At 44.1% G+C, this 24,904-nt stretch overlaps 1 protein-coding gene across 1 annotated transcript in view; it reads left to right on the top strand.

The window, feature by feature from the left end:
* Positions 1 to 24,904, top strand: part of LOC135507450 (afadin-like) — a 40,939-nt gene that overhangs the window by 15,219 nt on the left and 816 nt on the right. The window contains exons 9-22 of the mRNA XM_064926986.1: positions 167 to 290; positions 521 to 680; positions 13,928 to 14,071; positions 14,340 to 14,538; positions 14,798 to 14,896; positions 14,996 to 15,081; positions 15,161 to 15,226; positions 15,373 to 15,446; positions 19,441 to 19,559; positions 19,793 to 19,990; positions 23,424 to 23,509; positions 23,672 to 23,809; positions 23,969 to 24,616; positions 24,773 to 24,886. Of these exons, the coding sequence (XP_064783058.1) occupies positions 167 to 290; positions 521 to 680; positions 13,928 to 14,071; positions 14,340 to 14,538; positions 14,798 to 14,896; positions 14,996 to 15,081; positions 15,161 to 15,226; positions 15,373 to 15,446; positions 19,441 to 19,559; positions 19,793 to 19,990; positions 23,424 to 23,509; positions 23,672 to 23,809; positions 23,969 to 24,616; positions 24,773 to 24,886 (2,255 nt within the window). The remainder of the gene's footprint in view (positions 1 to 166; positions 291 to 520; positions 681 to 13,927; positions 14,072 to 14,339; positions 14,539 to 14,797; positions 14,897 to 14,995; positions 15,082 to 15,160; positions 15,227 to 15,372; positions 15,447 to 19,440; positions 19,560 to 19,792; positions 19,991 to 23,423; positions 23,510 to 23,671; positions 23,810 to 23,968; positions 24,617 to 24,772; positions 24,887 to 24,904) is intronic.

Below are 24,904 nucleotides of genomic sequence, written 5' to 3'. Positions count from 1 at the left end.
CCTTTAACTTTTTTTGTTTTAACCCGCAGCTTCCATATGTTAGTTTTGATCCAGTAGATATAGAACAATCATATTAGCATGGAAATCAACACAAGTGTGCTTATTTTCAATGTTTAAAAAAAAGTTTGTTTCAAAACCTTTTGTCTATCGATCCTCCCTCCACCAGAGGGCGTACTGCAAACCTTGATGGGTGCCATGTCTCTGCTGCGTCGCTGTCGAGTCAACGCTGCCCTCACCATCCAGCTTTTCTCCCAACTCTTCCACTCCATCAGTGCCTGGCTCCTCAACAGGTGAGAGAGGCAGACATATAGGAGTTGAGGCTTTTAAATCACATTTTGAAAACCCACCCTTTTAGCCTGACCTTTAATCACCAATATTTTACTCATCTTTTTTGTTTCATGTTCTTTTATTAATCTCTTTTATTTCTTTGTCTTGTTTTAATCTCCTTGTTTTTCATGATTGTATTGTAAAGTGTGTCATTTTAAATGCAGTTTAAATCATGTTTGATTTGATTCAACAGGCTGCTGAGCCCCAGCCCCCAGGGAGAGGCCTGCTCTCTGGGCCTTAGGTCCAACTACTGGGGGGCCATCCTCCGCCAGAGGCTTAGCCTGGTGGAGGACTGGGCAGAGAGGCAAGGTCTGGAGCTGGCCGCAGACTGCCACCTCAGCCGCATCATACAGGTGGGTGACTTTATTTTAGTTTATTTGACCAGGTTAGTCAAATGTTTCTAAATTCCTCAAGGTGGGAATTAAGCTCGTTCTTATGTCACAGTAGGGCTGTTTAAAGGTCCAATGCAGCCATTTTTAATCTCAATATCAAATCATTTCTGGGTAACAATTAAGTACTGTTTGTTTTAAATTCAAATGGTCAAAAAGAAACAAAAATTGCTTCTCAGCAAAGAGCAATTTCTCCATCAAAAATGTAACTAAGACAAAGTTATTTTACAGAAAACAGACTTTCAGCATGCTTATAGGGAAGGGCACTCTTATAGGGAAGGGCACTGACACAAATGACTGATGATTGGCTGAAAGAAGATTGTGGCAGCTGTTTTGTTAGACTTTAGTACAGCTTTTGATGTCATTGATCATAACCTATTGCTGAAAAACTTAAGTGTTATGGATTTGCATCCTCTGCCTTATTATCGATTGCAAGTTACCTACTGTATCTAATAGAACAGAGGGTTTTCATAAATGGAATTCTCTCATGCAAATTCAGTTGAATATGGTGTACCGCAGGGCATCTGGCTAGGGCCATTATCGTTTTCTGTTTTTACAAATGACTTTTCACTGACCTTGAATAAAGTCTGTGTGTCTTTGTAAACTGACGGCTCAACAGTATACATGTCGGCTGCAACAGTAAAATAAATAACTGAGACATTTAACATAGAGATCAAGTCCGTTTTAGAATGGGTGGCTGGTGCTAAATATCAAAAAAACTAAAAGCATAATTTCAGACAAATCACTCGCTCGATGCTAAACCTTGTTTAGATCTATTATTGTAATGGTTTTCTTCTGGGGAAAGAGAGGCGGACCAAAATGCAGCGTGGTTAGTTTTGTACATCTTTAATAAAGATGAAAGTACAACAATCTACAAAACAAGAAAAAAAAACAGTCCTATCTGGTGCCACAAACACAAAGACAGGAACAATCACCCACAAAACCCAAAACAAAACAGGCTACCTAAATATGGTTCCCAATCAGAGACAATGACTAACACCTGCCTCTGATTGAGAACAATATCAGGCCAAACATAGAAATAGACAAACCAGACACACAACATAGAATGCCCACCCAGCTCACGTCCTGACCAACACTAAAACAAGGAAAACACACACGAACGATGGTCAGAACGTGACAATTATTGAATAATATGGCTAATGAGCAAGTTGAAGGGATAAAACTGCTTGGTGTAACCCAAGATAGCGAGCTTTCATGGTCAAAACATATAGAATCAATGGTTGCTAAAATGGGAAGAGGTCTGTCCATGATAGGGTGTTGCTCTGCCTTCTTGACATCTTAGTTGAACAGACAGGTCCTACAAGCCCTAGTTTTGTCGCACCTGGACTACTGCCCAGCTGTGTGGTCATGTGCGGCAAAGAAGGACAGTTGGTCCAGAACAAAGCAGCACGTATCACACTTAGATGTACACAGAGGGAACGTTGAGGAAAGTTGAAGAGAGGTATTGATGTGTTGAAGTTACCGAACCCCGAACTCTGATGAGGGCAGCTTGTCTGTTGAAACGTTGGTTATTAAATTATTGCATCTGAGCTTCTAGAGTGTGCAGAAGTTGCAGCAGTGTTCATACATTTACATTTACATTTACATTTAAGTCATTTAGCAGACGCTCTTATCCAGAGCGACTTACAAATTGGTGAATTCACCTTCTGACATCCAGTGGAACAGCCACTTTACAATAGTGCATCTAAATCATTTAAGGGGGGTGAGAAGGATTACTTTATCCTATCCTAGGTATTCCTTGAAGAGGTGGGGTTTCAGGTGTCTCCGGAAGGTGGTGATTGACTCCGCTGTCCTGGCGTCGTGAGGGAGTTTGTTCCACCATTGGGGGGCCAGAGCAGCGAACAGTTTTGACTGGGCTGAGCGGGAACTGTACTTCCTCAGTGGTAGGGAGGCGAGCAGGCCAGAGGTGGATGAACGCAGTGCCCTTGTTTGGGTGTAGGGCCTGATCAGAGCCTGGAGGTACTGCGGTGCCGTCCCCTCACAGCTCCGTAGGCAAGCACCATGGTCTTGTAGCGGATGCGAGCTTCAACTGGAAGCCAGTGGAGAGAGCGGAGGAGCGGGGTGACGTGGAGAGAACTTGGGAAGGTTGAACACCAGACGGGCTGCGGCGTTCTGGATGAGTTGTAGGGGTTTAATGGCACAGGCAGGGAGCCCAGCCAACAGCGAGTTGCAGTAATCCAGACGGGCGATGACAAGTGCCTGGATTAGGACCTGCGCCGCTTCCTGTGTGAGGCAGGGTCGTACTCTGCGGATGTTGTAGAGCATGAACCTACAGGAACGGGCCACCGCCTTGATGTTAGTTGAGAACGACAGGGTGTTGTCCAGGATCACGCCAAGGTTCTTAGCGCTCTGGGAGGAGGACACAATGGAGTTGTCAACCGTGATGGCGAGATCATGGAACGGGCAGTCCTTCCCCGGGAGGAAGAGCAGCTCCGTCTTGCCGAGGTTCAGCTTGAGGTGGTGATCCGTCATCCACACTGATATGTCTGCCAGACATGCAGAGATGCGATTCGCCACCTGGTCATCAGAAGGGGGAAAGGAGAAGATTAATTGTGTGTCGTCTGCATAGCAATGATAGGAGAGACCATGTGAGGTTATGACAGAGCCAAGTGACTTGGTGTATAGCGAGAATAGGAGAGGGCCTAGAACAGAGCCCTGGGGGACACCAGTGGTGAGAGCGCGTGGCGAGGAGACAGATTCTCGCCACGCCACCTGGTAGGAGCGACCTGTCAGGTAGGACGCAATCCAAGCGTGGGCCGCGCCGGAGATGCCCAACTCGGAGAGGGTGGAGAGGAGGATCTGATGGTTCACAGTATCGAAGGCAGCCGATAGGTCTAGAAGGATGAGAGCAGAGGAGAGAGAGTTAGCTTTAGCAGTGCGGAGCGCCTCCGTGATACAGAGAAGAGCAGTCTCAGTTGAATGACTAGTCTTGAAACCTGACTGATTTGGATCAAGAAGGTCATTCTGAGAGAAATAGCGGGAGAGCTGGCCAAGGACGGCACGTTCAAGAGTTTTGGAGAGAAAAGAAAGAAGGGATACTGGTCTGTAGTTGTTGACATCGGAGGGATCGAGTGTAGGTTTTTTCAGAAGGGGTGCAACTCTCGCTCTCTTGAAGACGGAAGGGACGTAGCCAGCGGTCAGGGATGAGTTGATGAGCGAGGTGAGGTAAGGGAGAAGGTCTCCGGAAATGGTCTGGAGAAGAGAGGAGGGGATAGGGTCAAGCGGGCAGGTTGTTGGGCGGCCGGCCGTCACAAGAAGCGAGATTTCATCTGGAGAGAGAGGGGAGAAAGAGGTCAGAGCACAGGGTAGGGCAGTGTGATCAGAACCAGCGGTGTCGTTTGACTTAGCAAACGAGGATCGGATGTCGTCGACCTTCTTTTCAAAATGGTTGACGAAGTCATCTGCAGAGAGGGAGGAGGGGGGAGGGGGAGGAGGATTCAGGAGGGAGGAGAAGGTGGCAAAGAGCTTCCTAGGGTTAGAGGCAGATGCTTGGAATTTAAAGTGGAAGAAAGTGGCTTTAGCAGCAGAGACAGAGGAGGAAAATGTAGAGAGGAGGGAGTGAAAGGATGCCAGGTCCGCAGGGAGGCGAGTTTTCCTCCATTTCCGCTCGGCTGCCCGGAGCACTGTTCTGTGAGCTCGCAATGAGTCGTCGAGCCACGGAGCGGGAGGGGAGGACCGAGCCGGCCTGGAGGATAGGGGACATAGAGAGTCAAAGGATGCAGAAAGGGAAGAGAGGAGGGTTGAGGAGGCAGAATCAGGAGATAGGTTGGAGAAGGTATGAGCAGAGGGAAGAGATGATAGGATGGAAGAGGAGAGAGTAGCGGGGGAGAGAGAGCGAAGGTTGGGACGGCGCGATACCATCCGAGTAGGGGCAGTGTAGGAAGTGTTGGATGAGAGCGAGAGGGAAAAGGATACAAGGTAGTGGTCGGAGACTTGGAGGGGAGTTGCAATGAGGTTAGTGGAAGAACAGCATCTAGTAAAGATGAGGTTGAGCGTATTGCCTGCCTTGTGAGTAGGGGGAAGGTGAGAGGGTGAGGTCAAAAGAGGAGAGGAGTGGAAAGAAGGAGGCAGAGAGGAATGAGTCAAAGGTAGACGTGGGGAGGTTAAAGTCGCCCAGGACTGTGAGAGGTGAGCCGTCCTCAGGAAAGGAGCTTATCAAGGCATCAAGCTCATTGATGAACTCTCCGAGGGAACCTGGAGGGCGATAAATGATAAGGATGTTAAGCTTGAAAGGGCTGGTAACTGTGACAGCATGGAATTCAAAGGAGGCGATAGACAGATGGGTAAGGGGAGAAAGAGAGAATGACCACTTGGGAGAGATGAGGATCCCGGTGCCACCACCCCGCTGACCAGAAGCTCTCGGGGTGTGCGAGAACACGTGGGCGGACGAAGAGAGAGCAGTAGGAGTAGCAGTGTTATCTGTGGTGATCCATGTTTCCGTCAGTGCCAAGAAGTCGAGGGACTGGAGGGAGGCATAGGCTGAGATGAACTCTGCCTTGTTGACCGCAGATCGGCAGTCCCAGAGGCTACCGGAGACCTGGAACTCCACGTGGGTCGTGCGCGCTGGGACCACCAGATTAGGGTGGCCGCGGCCACGCGGTGTGGAGCGTTTGTATGGTCTGTGCAGAGAGGAGAGAACAGGGATAGATAGACACATAGTTGACAGGCTACAGAAGAGGCTACGCTAATGCAAAGGAGATTGGAATGACAAGTGGACTACACGTCTCGAATGTTCAGAAAGTTAAGCTTACGTAGCAAGAATCTTATTGACTAAAATGATTGAAATGATACAGTACTGCTGGAGTAGGCTAGCTGGCAGTGGCTGCGTTGTTGACTTTGTAGGCTAGCTGGCAGTGGCTGCGTTGTTGACACTACACTAATCAAGTCGTTCCGTCGATTGTAATAGTTTCTACAGTGCTGCTATTCGGGGGCTAGCTGGCTAGCTAGCAGTGTTGATTACGTTACGTTACGTTAAAAGAACAACAATAGCTGGCTAGCTAACCTAGAAAATCGCTCTAGACTACACAATTGTCTTAGATACAAAGACGGCTATGTAGCTAGCTAGCTACGATCAAACAAATCAAACCGTTGTACTGTAATGAAGTGAAATGAAAATGTGATACTACCTGTGGAGCGTTGCGGTATGTTGACCGCGTAGTTGAAGTTCAATTCGGTAGACGTTGGCTAGCTGTTGGCTAGCTAGCTAGCAGTATCTCCTACGTTAAGGACGACAAATAGCTGGCTAGCTAACCTCGGTAAATTAAGATAATCACTCTAAGTCTACACACTCTAAACTACACAATTATCTTGGATACGAAGACAGCAAAGACAACTATGTAGCTAGCTAACACTACACTAATCGAGTCGTTCAGTTGAGTGTAATAGTTTCTACAGTGCTGGTAGACGGTGGACGTTAGCTAGCTGCTGGGCAGATAGCAGTGTAGACTACGTTAGGACGACGAAATACAATAATTGCGCGATTATCTTTGATACAAAGACGGCTATGTAGCTAGCTAAGAAGAAATTGCTAAGATTAGACAAATCAAACCGTTGTACTATAATGAAATGTAATGAAAATGTAATGAAAAGTTATACTACCTGCGGACCGAAGTGTAGATGCGACCGCTCGCTCCAACCCGGAACCGGAACAGTTGGCAAGCAGTTCGGACACACATCAGTACAACACAAGACATGCAACCAGAGGTCTCTTCACAGTCCCCAGGTCCTGAACAGATAATGGGAAACGCACAGTATTAAATAAAGCCATGACTACATGGAACTCTCTGCTACCCCAGGTAACTCAAACTAGCAATAAAACCAGTGTAAAATAACAGATAACACAAAGGGGACTGTGAAGAGACAGACATTTTATATACAGTTGAAGACGGAAGTTTGATGTCTGAAAATGATGGCATGGCTTTAGAAGCTTCTGATAGGCTAATTGACATAATTTGAGTGTGGATGTATTTCAAGGTCAACCTTTAAACTCAGTGCCTCTTTGCTTGACATCATGGGAAAATCAAAGGAAATCAGCCAAGACCTCAGATTCTTTTTTTTATTTACCTCCACAAGTCTGGTTCATCCTTGGTAGCAATGTCCAAATGCCTGAAGGTATCATGTTCATCTGTACAAACAATAGTACGCAAGTACAGTATAAACACCATGAGACCACACAGCCGTCATACCGCTCAGGAAAGAAAGCATTCTGTGTCCTAGAGATGAACGTACTTTGGTGCGAAAAGTCCAAATCAATCCCAGAACAACAACAAAAGACCCTGTGAAGATGCTGGAGGAAACAGGTACAAAAGTATCTATATCCACAGTAAAACGAGTCCTATATCAACATAACCTGAAAGGCCGTTCAGCAAGGAAGAAGCCACTGCTCCAAAACCGCCATACAAAAAACAGACTACGGTTTGCAACTGCACATGGGGACAAAGATCGTACTTTTTGGAGAAATGTCCTCTGGTCTGATGAAACAAAAATAGAACTGTTTGGCCACAATGACCATCGTTATGTTTGGAGGAAAAAAGGGGTTGCTTGCAAGCCGAAGAACACCATCCCAACCGTGAAGCCCGGGGTAGCAGCATCATGTTGTGGGGGTGCTTTGCTGCAGGAGGGACTGGTGCACATCACAAAAGAGATGGCATCATGAGGATGGAAAATTATGTGGATATATTGAAGCAACATCTCAAGCCATCAGTCAGGAAGTTAAAGCTTGGTTGCAAATGGGTTTTCCAAATGGACAATGACCCCAAGCATACTTCCAAAGTTTTGGCAAAATGGCTTAAGGACAACAAAGTCAAGGTATTGGAGTGGCCATCACAAAGCCTTGAGCTCAATCTGATAGAAAATGAGTGGGCAGAACTGAAAAATTGTGTGCGAGCAAGTGTGTGCGAGCCTGCAAACCTGACTCAGTTTTAAGAGCTCTGTCAGGGGGAATGGGCCAAAATTCACCCAACTTATTGTGGGAAATTTGTGGAAGGCTACCCAAAATGTTTGACCAAAGTTAAACAATTTAAAGGCAATGCTACCAAATACTAATTGTGTGTATGTTAACTTCTGACCCACTGGGAATGTGATGAAAGGAAATACAAGCTGAAATAAATCCTTCTTTCTACTATCATTCTGACATTTCACATTCTTAAAATAAAGTGGTGATCCTGACTGACCTTAGACAGGGGAATTATTACTATAATTAAATGTCAGGAATTGTGAAAAACTGAGTTTAGTTTAAAAACATTTATTTCACCTTTATTTAACCAGGTAGGCAAGTTGAGAACAAGTTCTCATTCACAAGATAAAGCAAAGTTTGACACATACAACAACACACAGTTACACATGGAGTAAAACAAACAAACAGTCAATAATACAGTAGAAAAATAAGTATATATACAATGTGAGAAAATGAGGTGAGATAAGGGAGGTAAAGTTAAAAAAAAGTCATGGTGGCGAAGTAAATACAATATAGCAAATAAAACACTGGAATGGAAGATTTGTAGTGGAAGAATGTGCAAAGTAGAAATAGAAATAATGGGGTGCAAAGGAGCAAAATAAATAAATAAATACAGTAGGGGGAGAGGTAGTTGTTTGGGCTAAATTATAGATGGGCTATGTACAGGTGCAGTAATCTGTGAGCTGCTCTAACAGTTGGTGCTTAAAGCTAGTGAGGGAGATAAGTATTTCCAGTTTTTTGCCAAAGTGTATTTAAAGTGTATTTTCCAAAGTGTATGTAAACTTACAACTTCAACTGTATCTTGTCTTGTTTTTTTGCACTGTACTAGATATTGTGTGTATGTACTAATGTGTATATATTTTTAATTTAACCTTTATTTAACTAGGCAAGTCAGTTTTAAGAACATTTTTTTATTTACAATGGCAACCAGAGAACAGTGGGTTAACTGCCTTGTTCATGGGGAGAACGACAGATTTTTACCTTGTCACCTCAGGGATTTAATCCAGCAACATTTCAGTTACTGGCCCAACTGTAACGGCGTTCTTCGTTTGTCGAAAGAAAGTCGGACCGAAATGCAGCGTGGTGGTTACTCATGTTTTTTAATGAATGAATCGCGGTACATGAAATAACTGATATAAATAAATAACAACAAAACGGAACGTGAAACCTAATTACAGCCTATTTTTTTAAATAAAGAATAATTTATTATCTTCAATACCATTCATTCTTTACAACTCATAATTTACATACATACTCAAATAATGGTATTTTAATTAAACTAATTAAACTAAACATAAACCCCAAACAAAACCTCAGGGAGCATCTTCCCTCCCCGTCACCCTACAAAATACCTTTCCCTATCTCCCCATCCCTAATCTATCCTCTTACAAATCTAAATGACACCCAGCCCTAAACCCCCCTTCCACCTCTCCCGAGCAGCATGCTGCCCCCACTTCCTCTCCTCCCTCTTCATCCTCCCCCTCAAATCTCTTTCCACCCTCCTCACTATCCCTTCCACCCCCCAATCTCTCCCTGTCTTCACCATGTTCTGCCTTGCTTCCCACAGCCCCCGTTTAAAGAGACTCATGAGAAGCCAGAGCAGAAACCTGTCCCTATCCGTCCCTCTCGCTCTCCCTACACCCCTCTCTAACCTGGCCCACGTCAATACAAAATCCCCCTTCACCAAACCTAACAACACCCGTGCCCTAGCCCATACTACTCCGGCAAAGGCACAGTCCCAAAAGACATGGCGCACAGTCTCCTCCCTGCCACAAGAGGATCTTGGACAGGTGGAGGATTGCACCAAACTATATCGGTACAAGATGGAACGTACCGGCAAACACTTATGAAGGCTCAACCAATTCAGGTCCTTGAGCCTGTTGTCCAGACCCCGCTCCTGCACTCCCTCCCAGACCACTTCCGAGATGCCCACTACAGGCGCCGGACTCCCTGCCTTTCTAACCTCCTCGTACAGGTGCCTATGATCTAAACCTACTCGGGCAACTTCAACCTCAGGGTGCGCACGCAGCCACTTGGCCGCATGACCAAAGTGCCACGGCAGCTGTTCCGCCCGAGGACCCGTGTTAGACCACACTATTATGCTTCTTGCCTGATACGAGAAAAACACCCGCAGGAGGTAACCGGACGGGTGTATCACTGGCTGAGCAAGCTCCGTTAACAAGAAAGAAACAAAAATTGTGTCCAGCTTGAGGGGGAAATGTGGTACCCCCCTACCTCCCTCCCCGATGGGACAGATCATGCGTGCCCTGGCGACCCACTCGCACCTGCCACTCCACATACACTGAAACACAAGCCTCACTAGAGGCCTCCTCAGACAAGCCGGCAATGGGTAGATGTATGCCAAATACAAAAGAGACGGCAACACATCCACCTTTAGGACCAGGACTTTGCCCATAAAAGACAAATACCTAGCTTTCCACATTGCTAGCTTCCTCTGTACCACTGCGATACGTATGTTCCAGTTTAGTGTCGCTGAGCCGGAGGTCTCAAAATGGACCCCGAGAATCCTCAGGGCCCCTTAACAGAGAGATAACCCCCCAGGCACATCCGTTCTACCGCGCCATCTTCCGAAAAACTTGACGGAAGACTTTGCATGGTTCAGAACTGCTCCCGACGCTCGGGTGAAATCCCCAAAGATGGCAAGGGACCTTGTCAGGCACGAGTCCTTGCACAACAGCAAGGAAGTGTCGTCGGCGTACTGCGTCATCTTAACACGCAGCCCACCACTTCCAGGGATCAGCAAACCTACAGACAAAAGCTAAAAAAAGAAGCTCCCACGCTGAGGTCTGTCCAACGCTGGTCCGACCAAGCTGACTCCACACTCCAAGACTGCTTCCATCACGTGGACTGGGACATGTTTCGTATTGCGTCAAATAACAACATTGACGAATACGCTGATTCGGTGTGCGAGTTCATTAGAACGTGCGTTGAAGATGTCGTTCCCATAGCAACGATTAAAACATTCCCTAACCAGAAACCTTGGATTGATGGCAGCATTCGCGTGAAACTGAAAGCGCGAACCACTGCTTTCAATCAGGGCAAGGTGTCTGGTAACATGACTGAATACAAACAATGCAGCTATTCCCTCCGTAAGGCTATCAAACAAGCTAAGCGTCAGTACAGAGACAAAGTAGAATCCCAATTCAACGGCTCAAACACAAGAGGCATGTGGCAGGGTCTACAGTCAATCACGGACTACAGGAAGAAATCCAGCCCAGTCACGGACCAGGATGTCTTGCTCCCAGGCAGACTAAATAACTTTTTGCCCGCTTTGAGGACAATACAGTGCCACTGACACTGCCTGCAACGGAAAAATGCGGTCTCTCCTTCACTGCAGCCGAGGTGAGTAAAACATTTAAACGTGTTAACCCTCGCAAGGCTGCAGGCCCAGACGGCATCCCCAGCCGCGCCCTCAGAGCATGCGCAGACCAGCTGGCTGGTGTGTTTACGGACATATTCAATCAATCCCTATACCAGTCTGCTGTTCCCACATGCTTCAAGAGGGCCACCATTGTTCCTGTTCCCAAGTAAGCTAAGGTAACTGAGCTAAACGACTACCGCCCCGTAGCACTCACTTCCGTCATCATGAAGTGCTTTGAGAGACTAGTCAAGGACGATATCACCTCCACCCTACCTGACACCCTAGACCCACTCCAATTTGCTTACCGCTCAAATAGGTCCACAGACGATGCAATCTCAACCACACTGCACACTGCCCTAACCCATCTGGACAAGAGGAATACCTATGTGAGAATGCTGTTCATCGACTACAGCTCGGCATTCAACACCATAGTACCCTCCAAGCTCGTCATCAAGCTCGAGACCCTGGGTCTCGACCCCGCCCTGTGCAACTGGGTACTGGACTTCCTGACGGGCCGCCCCCAGGTGGTGAGGGTAGGTAACAACATCTCCTCCCCGCTGATCCTCAACACTGGGGCCCCACAAGGGTGCGTTCTGAGCCCTCTCCTGTACTCCATGTTCACCCACGACTGCGTGGCCACGCACGCCTCCAACTCAATCATCAAGTTTGTGGACGACACAACAGTGGTAGGCTTGATTACCAACAACGACGAGACGGCCTACAGGGAGGAGGTGAGGGCCCTCGGAGTGTGGTGTCAGGAAAATAACCTCACACTCAACGTCAACAAAACTAAGGAGATGATTGTGGACTTCAGGAAACAGCAGAGGGAACACCCCCTATCCACATCGATGGAACAGTAGTGGAGAGAGTAGCAAGTTTTAAGTTCCTCAGCATACACATCACAGACAAACTGAATTGGTCCACTCACACAGACAGCATCGTGAAGAAGGCGCAGCAGCGCCTCTTCAACCTCAGGAGGCTGAAGAAATTCGGCTTGTCACCAAAAGCACTCACAAACTTCTACAGATGCACAATCGAGAGCATCCTGGCGGGCTGTATCACCGCCTGGTACGGCAACTGCTCCGCCCTCAACCGTAAGGCTCTCCAGAGGGTAGTGAGGTCTGCACAACGCATCATCGGGGGCAAACTACCTGCCCTCCAGGACACTTACACCACCCGATGTTACAGGAAGGCCATAAAGATCATCAAGGACATCAACCACCCGAGCCACTGCCTGTTCACCCCGCTATCATCCAGAAGGCGAGGTCAGTACAGGTGCATCAAAGCTGGGACCGAGAGACTGAAAACAGCTTCTATCTCAAGGCCATCAGACTGTTAAACAGCCACCACTAACATTGAGTGGCTGCTGCCAACACACTGACACTGACTCAACTCCAGCCACTTTAATAATGGGAATTGATGGGAAATGATGTAAATATATCACTAGCCACTTTAAACAATGCTACCTTATATAATGTTACTTACCCTACATTATTCATCTCATATGCATACGTATATACTGTACTCTATATCATCGACTGCATCCTTATGTAATACATGTATCACTAGCCACTTTAACTATGCCACTTTGTTTACATACTCATCTCATATGTATATACTGTACTCGATACCATCTACTGTATCTTGCCTATGCTGCTCTGTACCATCACTCATTCATATATCCTTATGTACATATTCTTTATCCCCTTACACTGTGTATAAGACAGTAGTTTAGGAATTGTTAGTTAGATTACTTGTTGGTTATTACTGCATTGTCGGAACTAGAAGCACAAGCATTTCGCTACACTCGCATTAACATCTGCTAACCATGTGTATGTGACAAATAAAATTTGATTGATTGAAACCTTCCACCCCTGTGTCTGCCCTAATGGCAGCCCCCAGAGGCTCCATGTACAGAACGAAGAGGAGAGCCGAGAGTGGGCACCCCTGCCTGACCCCAGACGAGAGGTCAAAAACTGTGACTATTTACCAACTAATTAACGAAAACACAAAATACTAAGACCAAGGCGTGACACCCAACGCTCTAACCACTAGGCTACCTGCCGCCCCTGTATGCTATGTGTGACTTTTTAAATGTACTGTATGTATTTCAGTCCTTGACTAATAACGTTCTGTACTATGTATTATGTCATGCTTCATGTGGACCCCAGGAAAAGTATCTTATACTTTTGCAGCGGATAATGGGAATCCTAATAAATACCAAATATCAAGATGAGTCCTAATTGGTCTGTCATGTCACAGGCTTCTGTCTATAACAGAATGGGGGCTTCCCTGGTCAGTACATTGTACACCATTTTTAAACCGCAGATTTTTGGAAAGACATAGCTATGGAAAATGGCTACAGTGTTGCTACAACTCTCAACAACATTGCTGCCCTGAATTCAGCTGGTGCTATCGACAAAGCTCAGTGGGAGAAGAAAGACGAATTTCTGGAGGACAATGCCAAGCTGACTCACATGCGCATACTTGTGAATTGTTAAAGAGATGTGAACAATGCTGAATGGGTGTAAACAAAGAAGAGCTCTCTAGCAAGTGTGAAAATCTCCTTATAAATCTTTCAAGGGCATTTTCTCCTACTTGTGTGTTTACAAGTTTATCAACTTTCAAAGCAGTATAACTTTCCCATGTTTCCCTGGTCAACTACAGTGTATGATTTACCATAAAGCCAACATTAGAGATGTACAGGAAATGTACCTTTTCTAGTTGACATTTAGAATCTCCTTTTCAAGACCTGTGTTTGCCCAACCACTAAACCTATGCCATTTATAAAAATGTGTATCTTATCAGGTTCAAGGTAGTAAAGAGTTGATTTGATTGACGGATATTTTCTAGGTAACAATGCTGTTGACCATGAACAAGTATTCCATGCAAGATTCGGAGAACATCCAGAATACCTGCTTCAAGTTAAACTCCTTGCAGCTTCGAACACTGATGACAAGCTACCTCTACGATACCAACGAGCCCCGCATTGCCCCTGTGAGTACTAGCCAAGTCCTTAAATTTGTAATTAATTGTTCGTAAACATTTCTAAACATTTATGGGCAGTTATAAACATTATATGCATTGTAATTCATACTGTGGGTATATGTATTGTTATATGTAGATGTATTTTATATGTATTTTTCTTAAATAATATCAATCAACATCAAATAAATGATAAAGCATTTATAATGGCTTATAAAGTCTAACCAAAAACACAGGTGTTTTCAAATATCCTTCATGTCTTCTTCCTCTGCCCTTTCAGGGTGTGATTGACAGGGTGGTGGCGGCTGCAGAAGCCAGTGCTGATGAGTTGTTGTGTAGTGAAGGGCAGGACCTCCAGCTGGAGGAGGGGCCAGACCTCCACCTGCCCTTCCTGCTCCCTGAGGAAGGCTACTCCTGTGACACGGTCAATGGCATCCCGCAGGGCTTCAGAGAGTTCCTGGAACCTATCTGCCGCAAAGGTACTGTAGCTACATGCTTTTTAAAAAGAGGTTTGCTGAACTGACTAATTACTTTCAATATACAACAGAGAATGACTTTTGTCTAAACTGGTATACAACATCTGCCTTGTAGAGGCATTATCCGGGATGGTAAAAGGCTATATTGTAAGTAAAATGCATGATACAAATGACACAAAACAATGCACTCACTGTACAATATGCGTTGTGTGTTGTGTCTGTGAACAGTTATCTAAATAGGATGTGCTCTCTCTTCCTTTAGGCCTCTGCACTCTGATGTCTCACCCCCAGTCTGGTGGCACCTGGTCTATCTTCTTCAACCGAGCAAACAGTTTCTTTGCACAGGACCCAAACCCGGTGCATTTTCTTTTTAAACATATCCATATTTTTTTACCATACTCTTTTCAAATGTTAATACCTCTTTCTTATTGAGATCTCTTCTCTGTTTCTTTAATTTAGTCACTGCATAGAGAACTTGAGGTTGTGACTATTACACTGAAGAAACCCTTGAACAGTGGAATGGGGGTCAGCATCGTGGCGGCCAAGGTATAAATTCATCCATCCATCTATCCATCCATTCACCCAACAATCAGTGACAATAGTCAATCTTTTGCGCCATCTACAGGGAGCAGGACAAGACAACCTTGGGATTTACGTCAAGTCTATCGTCAAAGGAGGACCAGCAGAAATGGTTAGAAAACTATAGTACAATTTAAATAATGCCTGTTGACTGGATGCAGTATGCAATAACATTTCACATCATTTGAATGAACAGCATTGGTATCTCATTACAAATCTTATGTTCCACATGTGTTTCTATGCTGTTGTGTTGGACAGGATTGCAGGTTAACTGCTGGGGACCAGTTGCTGTGTGTGGATGGACACAGTCTCGTGGGCCTCTCGCAGGAAAGGTTAGATAACATTCTAACTTTCTACGTTCAGATCAGAGTTGAGCAGTTGGAAATCCCGCTCATGATTTCCTTTCCGCTAAAACTGCTTGTTTGCTCGTAGGAAAAAACAAACTGCTGCTCCAATTTCGCTCCATTCATGAAAATCACAATTTAACCAACACCCATTTATATTTGTGACTACCTGTACGTACCATTTGGTTTTGAATTATTGAAACCAAACCATATGGATTTTAATAAACTAATGTGGTGCGTGCTGGTGGCAGGGAAGTCAGGGGCAGGAGAATGAACTTGGTAAAAAAACTGAGCTGTTTAATAAACATACAAAAAACCTCAGATAACCAAAGTATACAAAAATAACATAATTGGGTGCAAAACCCATCACACATCAGAACAAATAACACCTACATACAACAAACAATCTCTGACAAGGACATGAGGGAAAACAGAGGGTTAAATACACAACATGTAATGAATGGAATTGGAACCAGGTGTGTAGGAAGACAAGACAAAACCAATGGAAAATGAAAAATGGATCGATGGCTAGGAGGTCGGTGACTTCGACCGCCGAACACCACCACCCGAACAAGGAGAGGGACCGACTTCGGCGGAAGTTGTGACATAAACATGAAAATGTGAATGTAATCATTATAGTCTATAAATTGCACATGTATGCTGTTACTTATAATTAAATACAAATTACATTTAAAAAAATGACTTAGTGCATTTGAATACATTTTTAGAAACATGAGTTTGGTCTGTCTGTGGTTTCAGGCTCTTGTGATGGTGCCTGGACAGCAGGCCAGCAGTGGACAATATCCTCTCCGCGCTTGCAGAGCCAATGGGAATGCTAAACACCCTTTTGGTCACTCTTGCCAGGCTGGGTAGAGATCTAGAGTTGTTTGTTTAGATAGGCCTAAATGTTTTTAGGCAAAATAACCCAATCAAAATGTAAAGGTCCTTGAACGAGGGGAATATGCCAAGCCTATTCGGCCAAAATGGCCTATTGTATAGATAATAGAACAAAAATTAACGAAAAGTTTAAGAGATCAAATTTTTAGCTTAGAAATACTTTGCTACAATGACAAAGCATGTGCACATAGTAAGTACATCATCAAGCTTTCGGGACAGGTGTCTTTTCAGAATGATTCTTTAGTTGTGGACACTACATTACCGCACTCCCTCTCTTGTTCTTGGTCCTCCTTTTTATAATTCACCTTAATTTAGCACCTGTGCTTTATCAGTTTCTTTATGGAAATATTTAGCGAACTCCATGACAGTAACTAAAGCAAGGGGCTAAAGCAGCACACAAGTAGACTACAAATGCATGTTGGGCCAGGCATGCCCCCATGAGCTCTAAAGTGAGCGCTACTGGAGCGAAATTGAAGGGTGAGAAGGGCCACACACCAGCCTTTGGGAATCGCACTCCACACTCCAGTCAAACTGGAGCGATCCGTGCCGCGCCTTTTTTTACAGTGAGCCTCTTTTGGCTCCCAAACGGCTCGTTAAAAAAACATGTTTTGCGATAGTTTGACTATGATTGGTGATAAAAAAATTCGAATTAAATTATTACATGAAATCATACTCTACTTTAACCACAATGTATTTAAAAATGCATTGGTTTGTTATAAAAAATAATGCTATTAAACATTTACATTTAAAGTATAACGTTTTAATGTATATAACAAAGTGCATATAAATGTAACAATTCAAAATGAATACAATCTGAACAACATAATAATAGAAAATTGCACCATATCAAAGAAAAATAAATAACAATGTGCAAAACTGCATCATCCCACTTAAAACATTAAACTGGTCCCTCTTTTCTCTCCTTTATTGCCATGTTATAACCAGCAGCACACAGCAATGCTGACCATATTTTGCTTTTATGAGAGATTTGCATTTAGAAATGCAAGCTGCCTCACTTGAGGGGCTAATGCGGTTCCTTCTCTCAGTAATTATTTGTACCGTTTTCGAGAAGACCCTCTCAGAGGGAACGGATGTGGCCACTATGCAAAGTCTCCTTGTCATGACTTTAGTAAGCCGTGGGTAGACAGAGGCCTTGTTCTTCCACCAGCTCAGAGGATCTGCAGATCTTTGGAGGAGGGGCTCCTCTAAATAGGATTGGACCTCCATTATGGCATCTACTGAGGGATTCCTTCGTGCTGCATCCCCAGTTACTCTCTCGTCAAACAGCAGACGTTTGTGGCACTACTGCTGGTGCTTCTGCTCCATCTGATCCCTCTTCTTCTTGTTGCCCTGGTGCCTGAGCCAGCTGACTGCTGGGGCTGTCCCTTCCTGCTGCTGAGGTTATTCTTTGAAGAGCCTCATCAATCGCTCTGGCATCACTGAAGGCTAACTTCTAAAACCTGGGGTCAAGTGCAGTGTTTTCTGCACGTGATTATATTCCATTCTGTGGAACTTTCTGTCCATTGATGAACATAGGGTGTCACATGTCCTGTGGTTACCTCCCATTCCTCATGGGTCAGAGCATCAACAGGTGCATTGACAATGGCCAGGGTAGAGATGATGGCTTCCTTTGACTCAAGAAACAGCTTCAACATATTACATGTTGAATTCCATTTTGTAGTGCAGTCTTGTTTAGGCCTCAGCTCAGGCATCCCCATCTGGCGTTGTGTAGACTAGTTTTTCAGCACATGCTGTGCTCTGTGAAAGTATTTTACAGCTGATTTCACTTTGTCCACAGTGGGCTTCATCACCTTCAGAGCATCTCTTACAATCAGGGTGATTGTGTGGGCAAGACATGGTTGATTGGTCCATTTGAACAGTTTCATGGCTTTGGTTATGTTAGCTGCATTGTCGTTAACACAACAGACCTCTTTTCCATCTTCTTGCCATTCTCTGGCCACTCAACAGCTCCTCTGCCAAGTTCTCTGGGGTGTGTCTGTCGCTGAACTCAAAGCAGTCCAGATGAGAGCTAGACATAAAAAAATCTTCAATGAAGTGACATGTACTCTTTCCTCTGGCACTCTTTCCTCTGGTCTAAAAAAATATCCCAATTCCCCAGACACTGCCCTGTGTAAGGTGGCGTCTTTCAGATGGGACATTAAACGGGTGTCCTGACTCTCTGAGGTCATTAAAGATCCCATGGCACTTATCGTAAGAGTAGGGGTGTTAACCCCGGTTGTCCTGGCTAAATTTCCAATCTGGCCCTCAAGCCATCATGGTCACCTAATAATCCCCAATTTGCAATTTGGCTCATTTATCCCCCTCCTCTCCCCTGTAACTATTCCCCAGGTCTTTGCTGTAAACGAGAACATGTTCTCAGTCAACTTACCTGGTAAAATAACGGATAAATAAAAAAATAAAAAATGTAACCGGCATGTAAGAAGTGGTTACTCTTGATGTCCAACAGTCAGTGGTAAGGCAAACTGCAATAGCTTTTTGGACTCTTTCCCGCACTGAAGCCTGTGTGCTCTCGTACAGTTGTGGAATAAGGGATTTTGAAAGGGTTTTCCTGCTTAGAATTGTGTACATTGGATTTAGACTATTGCTTTAATTTCTGAAACCTCTGTCCTTAACAATGGAAAATGGCTGGAAATCAGTGGCAAACATTTTAGCCAATGCAATATCAATTTGGCCTTGTTTTGCTACAGACATAGACTTGGGCATAAACTGGTCCATAGAAGACTTGACTGAGTGGATGCGCTGACTCCACCACTATGTTGAGCCAACCTCCCCTTTTAAAAGCCCGAGATACTAGACCAGTGAGTCACAGCGAGCTGTCTAGTCACGTGGTTCGCTGTCAGCAAGGCTAACTTTCAGGACCTTTTTTAGTATAACATTTATTTAGGTCTTTACAGATAACTATTCGGCCATTAACCCTGATGTGAAAACAGTTTCTGTTGGAACAATCTGCAATAGTTACATCTGTTCAATGGTCATTTCAAATACGCTGAAAAACAAATAAAGGATTATGCTTTGAAAGCATAATGAATTGACAGTGATTGATGTGGTCTTGTCTTGATTGTAGGGCAGCAGGCATAATGATGCACACTGGGTCAGTTGTGACTTTACAGGTTGCCAAGCAGGGGGCAACATGCCATGGTCTGGCTGCCTTGCTAGATGAACCACCTTCAGTATCAACTACAGGTACGAGCAGAACAAAGGCATTATTCTCTCTGCATTGTTATCATTTTCCCCTGAACAGTCCATCAACAGAGGTCTAATGATCTAAGACCAAAACCAAATTCAGATCATTTAATTTCATGGTTCCTGTTAGTAGTTGTTTCCCAAAATGAATGGTAAGAATAGTCTTTCTCAATTAATAGTAGACCTACACCTAGATGTTCTAGATCTAACCAACTTTTCTATGATTCTCCCAGCTTTGGATGGTAGTGGTCCCACCAGCAGCAGCCATGCTAAGCCGAACGGCAAGGCCCTGATCGTGTATGACGGCATGGAGCAGAGCTCTGGGCCCTCAGGTCTATGGGGTAATAACTCCCATGGAGGGAACAGGAGACAGAGAGAACAGACCCTGCTGAAGAACAGACAGCTCTACCGCTCCAACCCTAACATGATCAGTGAGTCTAACAATAGTGTTCTTTTTGAAAAGTTGACTTAACACCCTTTTCACACTATTGCGTTGATCCAAGCCAGTCAAACTGTGCTGTCTCTGATATTTTCATTTCACATGGTATTTCTCAGCACAGTCCCAACAACCATGGTAGGTATAACCAAGCCAGCTCAGTACAGCTTGATTTGGCATGGCTCAGTTCTGCTAGTATTTTGCAACCCTAGATGCAAGTCACATTATGTTGACTTGCAAAGTGATTGGTAATTTATATTGGAATCCAACTCAACATACTGCTGCCACTATATAAGCCGTTGTCCGGCACAGTGGTATTTACCCCTGCTATAGCACACACAGACAAATGTTGAGAACCTGCAGTGGTCAATTGAGTTTCAGACAGCCCTCTGGTGGCTGAAATGTGTTAGGACACTTTGAGCCTGGCTCTATAAGCACAGAGCCTCCTTTGAGTAATTAAAAGCAGGGTTGTCAAACTCATTCCACAAAGGGCCGAGTGTCTGTGGGTTTTTGGATTTTCCTTCCAATTAAGACCTAGACAACCAGGTGAGTGGAGTTCCTTACTAATTAGTGACTTTAATTAATCCATCAAGTTCAAGGTGGAGTGAAAACTCACATTTTATTGTACCTTTATTTAACTAGGCAAGTCAGTTAAGAACAAATTCTTATTTTCAATGACAGCCTAGGAACAGTGGGTTAATTGCCTTGTTCATCTTGCAACCTTTCGGTTACTATTCCAACGCTCTGACCACTAGGCTACCTGCCATGCTTCAGAAAAATGTATCCTTGCTCCCTTGTTTCCGGGAGGTAAGCACATATCTATAGGTGGATAGGTTCAAGCAAAGTTCACCAATCCAACCAATTCAGATCTGTGATTACTTTGAGGAAAGTAAGAAGGGAGGAAGCATTTCTGAAGAATTCAAACAGGGTCAGGGTCTTGTTTGAATACTTTTCGGCTCAAGGTTAAAATACTTCTAAGATGCACTCTTCCTCCATCCCTTCCGCTCAGTCAAATAATCACTGATCTGGCTAGATTCTAAATGTGAAAGTAAGGGTTCCACCACACCGTTTCCACCCATCCACTTCATTACTTCAAGGAATGGAGAAGGAAAGGATGCTTTTTGAAAGTATTCAAACAGGCCACTTATTTGCATCCTTTCTTCCTTCCACCCTTGAGGTAATTACTGATCTTTAAATACTAGATAGGTGCAGGCAAGGGTTCCATCCCACAGCTTTCACCTTTCCTGTCATGTCTGATCAGTGATCCCAAAGCCACTCCTGCGTTGTCTTGGCTGTGTGCAAAGGGTGGTTGTCCTGTTGGAAGGTGAACCTTTGTCCCAGTCTTGCCCCAGTCTGAGTGCGCTGGAGCAGGTTTTCATCAAGGATCTCTCTGTACTTTGCTCCGTCCATCTTTCCCTCAGTCCTAGTTTCCCAGTCCCTGCTGCTGAAAAACATCCCCACAGCATGATGCTGCCACCACCATGCTTCACCATAGGTATGGTACGAGGTTTCCTCCAGACGTGACACTTGGCCTTCAGGTCAAAGAGGTCAATCTTGGTTTCATCAGACCAAACAATCCTGTTTAGGTACCCAAACTCCAAGCGGGCTGTCGTGCCTTTTACTGAGGAGTGGCCTCCGTCTGGCCACTCTACCATAAAGGCCTGATTGGTGGAGTGCTGCAGAGATGGTAGTCCTTCTGGAAGGTTTTCCCATCTCCACAGAGGAACTCTAGAGCTCTGGCAGAGTGACCATTGGGTTCTTGGTCACCTCCCTGACCAAACCCTTTGCCCCCGATTGCTCTAGGAAGACTCTTGGTGGTTCCAAACTTTTAAGAATGATGGAGGCCACTATGTTCTTGGGGACCTTCAATGCTGCATACATTTTTTGGTACCCTTCCACAAATCTGTGCCTCAGGGGCTCTACGGACAATTCCGTCGACCTCGTGGCTTGGTTTTTGGCTCTGACATGCTGTGGACCTTTATATAGACAGGTGTGTGCATTTCCAAATCATGTCCAATCAATTGAATTTACCACAGGTGGACTCTAATCAAGTTGTAGAAACATCTCAAGGATGATCAATGGAAACAGGATGCACCTAAGCTCAATTTCGAGTCTCATAGCAAAGGGTCTGTATACTTATGTAAATAAGGTATTTCTGTTGTTTATTTTTAATAATTTAGCAAACATTTCTAAAAGCCTGTTTTCACTTTGTCATTATGGGGTATTGATGAGATTTTTTATTTATTTAATCCATTTTTGATTAAGGCTATAATGTAACAAAATATGGAAAAAGTTAAGGGGTCTGAATTCTTTCCGAATGCACTGTACCTCCTAATTTGTGTTTGTGCTTGGCTTACTTTTCACAATGGATTTTTGTTTTGTTTGTATGATATGCCTTTCTGATTATATATATTTTTTCCTGTAATATAAAACAGCACGGCCACAAACAACGCAAGAATTATAAAATAAAAAAACAGGTACCAATAAAATATGAAATGTATAATAATAATTTTCTAAAATGTTTTCTCTCTTGCTTCAGGGAATGTGCTTTGGTTATGTTGCCCTTGTGCTTTTAATGTGCCATTCTATTTTGAATATTCACAAATACAGTAAGTTAACTTTTTGCCCACAATGCAATGTGTTTACGATAATCTACTGTATTCAGTTTATACAGTGTGTTACTGTTGAGTAAAAAAGTAATTTACTGTGACAATTACAGGATTTTCTTTTCGTACAGTGTACTGTAGAATACTATAGTAAATACTACAGTATTATCAGCAAAAGAAACACTATGGTACATACTGCAGTAATGTCTACAAAAACACTACAGTCCACAAAACACAACAGTTTTTTTAAACTACAGTAAATGCTAAAGTATTTCATTTACATGTACCCTGCCCATCTCCCTCCCTCATATTCCAATTTGTGCCATCCATAAGTGAGAAACCTACATGCCAAGTATAGATCATATAATTTGTTTGCTAAAGGTTATAGAAAATAATAGAACCTCTGGACTTTCTGTTCGGAACCCAGTCCTAATGGAAAATGCTATTTTAGTATTTCTCCAGTAGGTTTCCTTAAGGAAAAAGATTCCACTTCTATGTCAAAGATAATAAAACTAAAACAGTATAGTAAATAATACAGTAATGTCTGCAAAAACACTACAGTAAATACTACAATATACTACAGTCTGCAAAAACACTAAATTAATTACTATAGTATATACTATAGTTAACTGTAAATACTACACTATACTACAGTACATACTACGGTGTTCACTGCAGTGCTTTGTGCAGACTTTAAGAGTGTATAGTATGTATACCATAATACGCTATAGTATTTTTTCATGTGGGAGTAGTGTGAAAAGCCATTTTAAGAAATGTTTTGTGGCAGTTCTGTCATTTTCTTTCTTTCCTCGCTTGTTCTAGGCCCAGAAGGAGAACCAGTTGTCCCAGCCATCCCAACAGACAGTAAAATCACTGCAGTCTCCACCAGCAACCTTCTGTGCTCTGACGTAAGTAATTTAATAATAATACATGGGTTTTATATAGCGCTTTCAAGGACCCAAAGATGCTTAAACAGTGGGTCAATACTTGTAATCCATGGCTTAGTGGGTTTGTCTACATTGAATCTGTAATGGTATAAAAACACAGTCACCTTAATGTTCTCCCATCAGATGTACCAAAGGGAATACCTGACTCTACCAGCCCCTAGGTCTCAGGACAAGAAAACAGTAGCCTTTGAACTCCCACCTCAGGAGCCCAGAGTCTCGTTTAATCTCGATGGACAGATCTCCAACAAGAGGACCTTGATGGTATGAGTAGCTACATCTTATCCTTTATAAAGCAGTACGCCCCCCAATATCTTAAACCAACTATTTCAAGTATGGACCATTTCATATATGCAATTGTTACACTTACACTTAATCAACTTAAATGCCAAATGAAAAATAATTGAATATTTCCATCCATAGCGGCAGGCCCTTTCACAGGAGAATTTGTGCATGGATAATGATCGCCCCCTAGTGGACAATATACATAATGCATGGAACCAGAACCAGCAGGAAAGCTACTACACCTCTTTTCCTATGAAGCCTAGCATCTCTACCCACGACATACATTACAATCATACTGTCAGCCTCTCCACTAAGACCCAACCGAGCCGCCACAACACAGGGTATGGCTACTGGAGAACTCCTACGTCACACGACCCTTCGTCTGCCATCCAGCCAATACACATAGACATCCCTGCTACACGGCTTTCCAACACCCAGCCGCGCAGTCCAATGACTACCTTCCAACAAACCCCCACTCTACTACCCGTGAAGATGAACCAAAACCCTGAGGGTAAAGGCCAGGGACAAGCCCTCCTCAGCAATCAGAAACAGGGGTCTCATTATCAACTGCCAGCCCAGCATCGCCAAGCTACATGTCCTCCTCCATCCTCTGTGACCATGAGGCAACCTCAGCCCTCACTCTCATCCTCACAGAAGATCCAACAACAACAAGCCTTGAGGAGGGTGCAAACAGCGACGTCCCAACTGTTCCCAACCCAGTCAAAAGACACATCCCTCCAGAGACCTCCAGCTAAACCACAACCAGGGACCACCCCAGGACATCAGGTACCGTACATTATTTTTCTTTTTGCAATCAAAAGTCAACTGTCTTAATACACACAACAGTGAAAACTCAAATGCATGTATGAATAAGGAATATACAAATAAATAGTATACTCTTCCAGTATAAAATACACAATTAATGCCGAATGTCGAAATCAGGACCAATACTTCAGCATGAATAAAGAGCCACCATCAGATGGCAACAAAAGTCTGTCTCCAGACCCATGGAAGAGGGATGCACGGGAGAAGCAACAGAAGCAGCAGAGACTACAGGTAACATAATAATAATTA

The sequence above is a fragment of the Oncorhynchus masou genome, chromosome 21 (genome assembly GCF_036934945.1).
Source record: "Oncorhynchus masou masou isolate Uvic2021 chromosome 21, UVic_Omas_1.1, whole genome shotgun sequence".
In the NCBI taxonomy this organism is placed as follows: domain Eukaryota; kingdom Metazoa; phylum Chordata; class Actinopteri; order Salmoniformes; family Salmonidae; genus Oncorhynchus; species Oncorhynchus masou.
The sequence above is the reverse complement of the archived record's forward strand: the minus strand, read 5'-3'. Positions and strand labels throughout refer to the sequence as shown.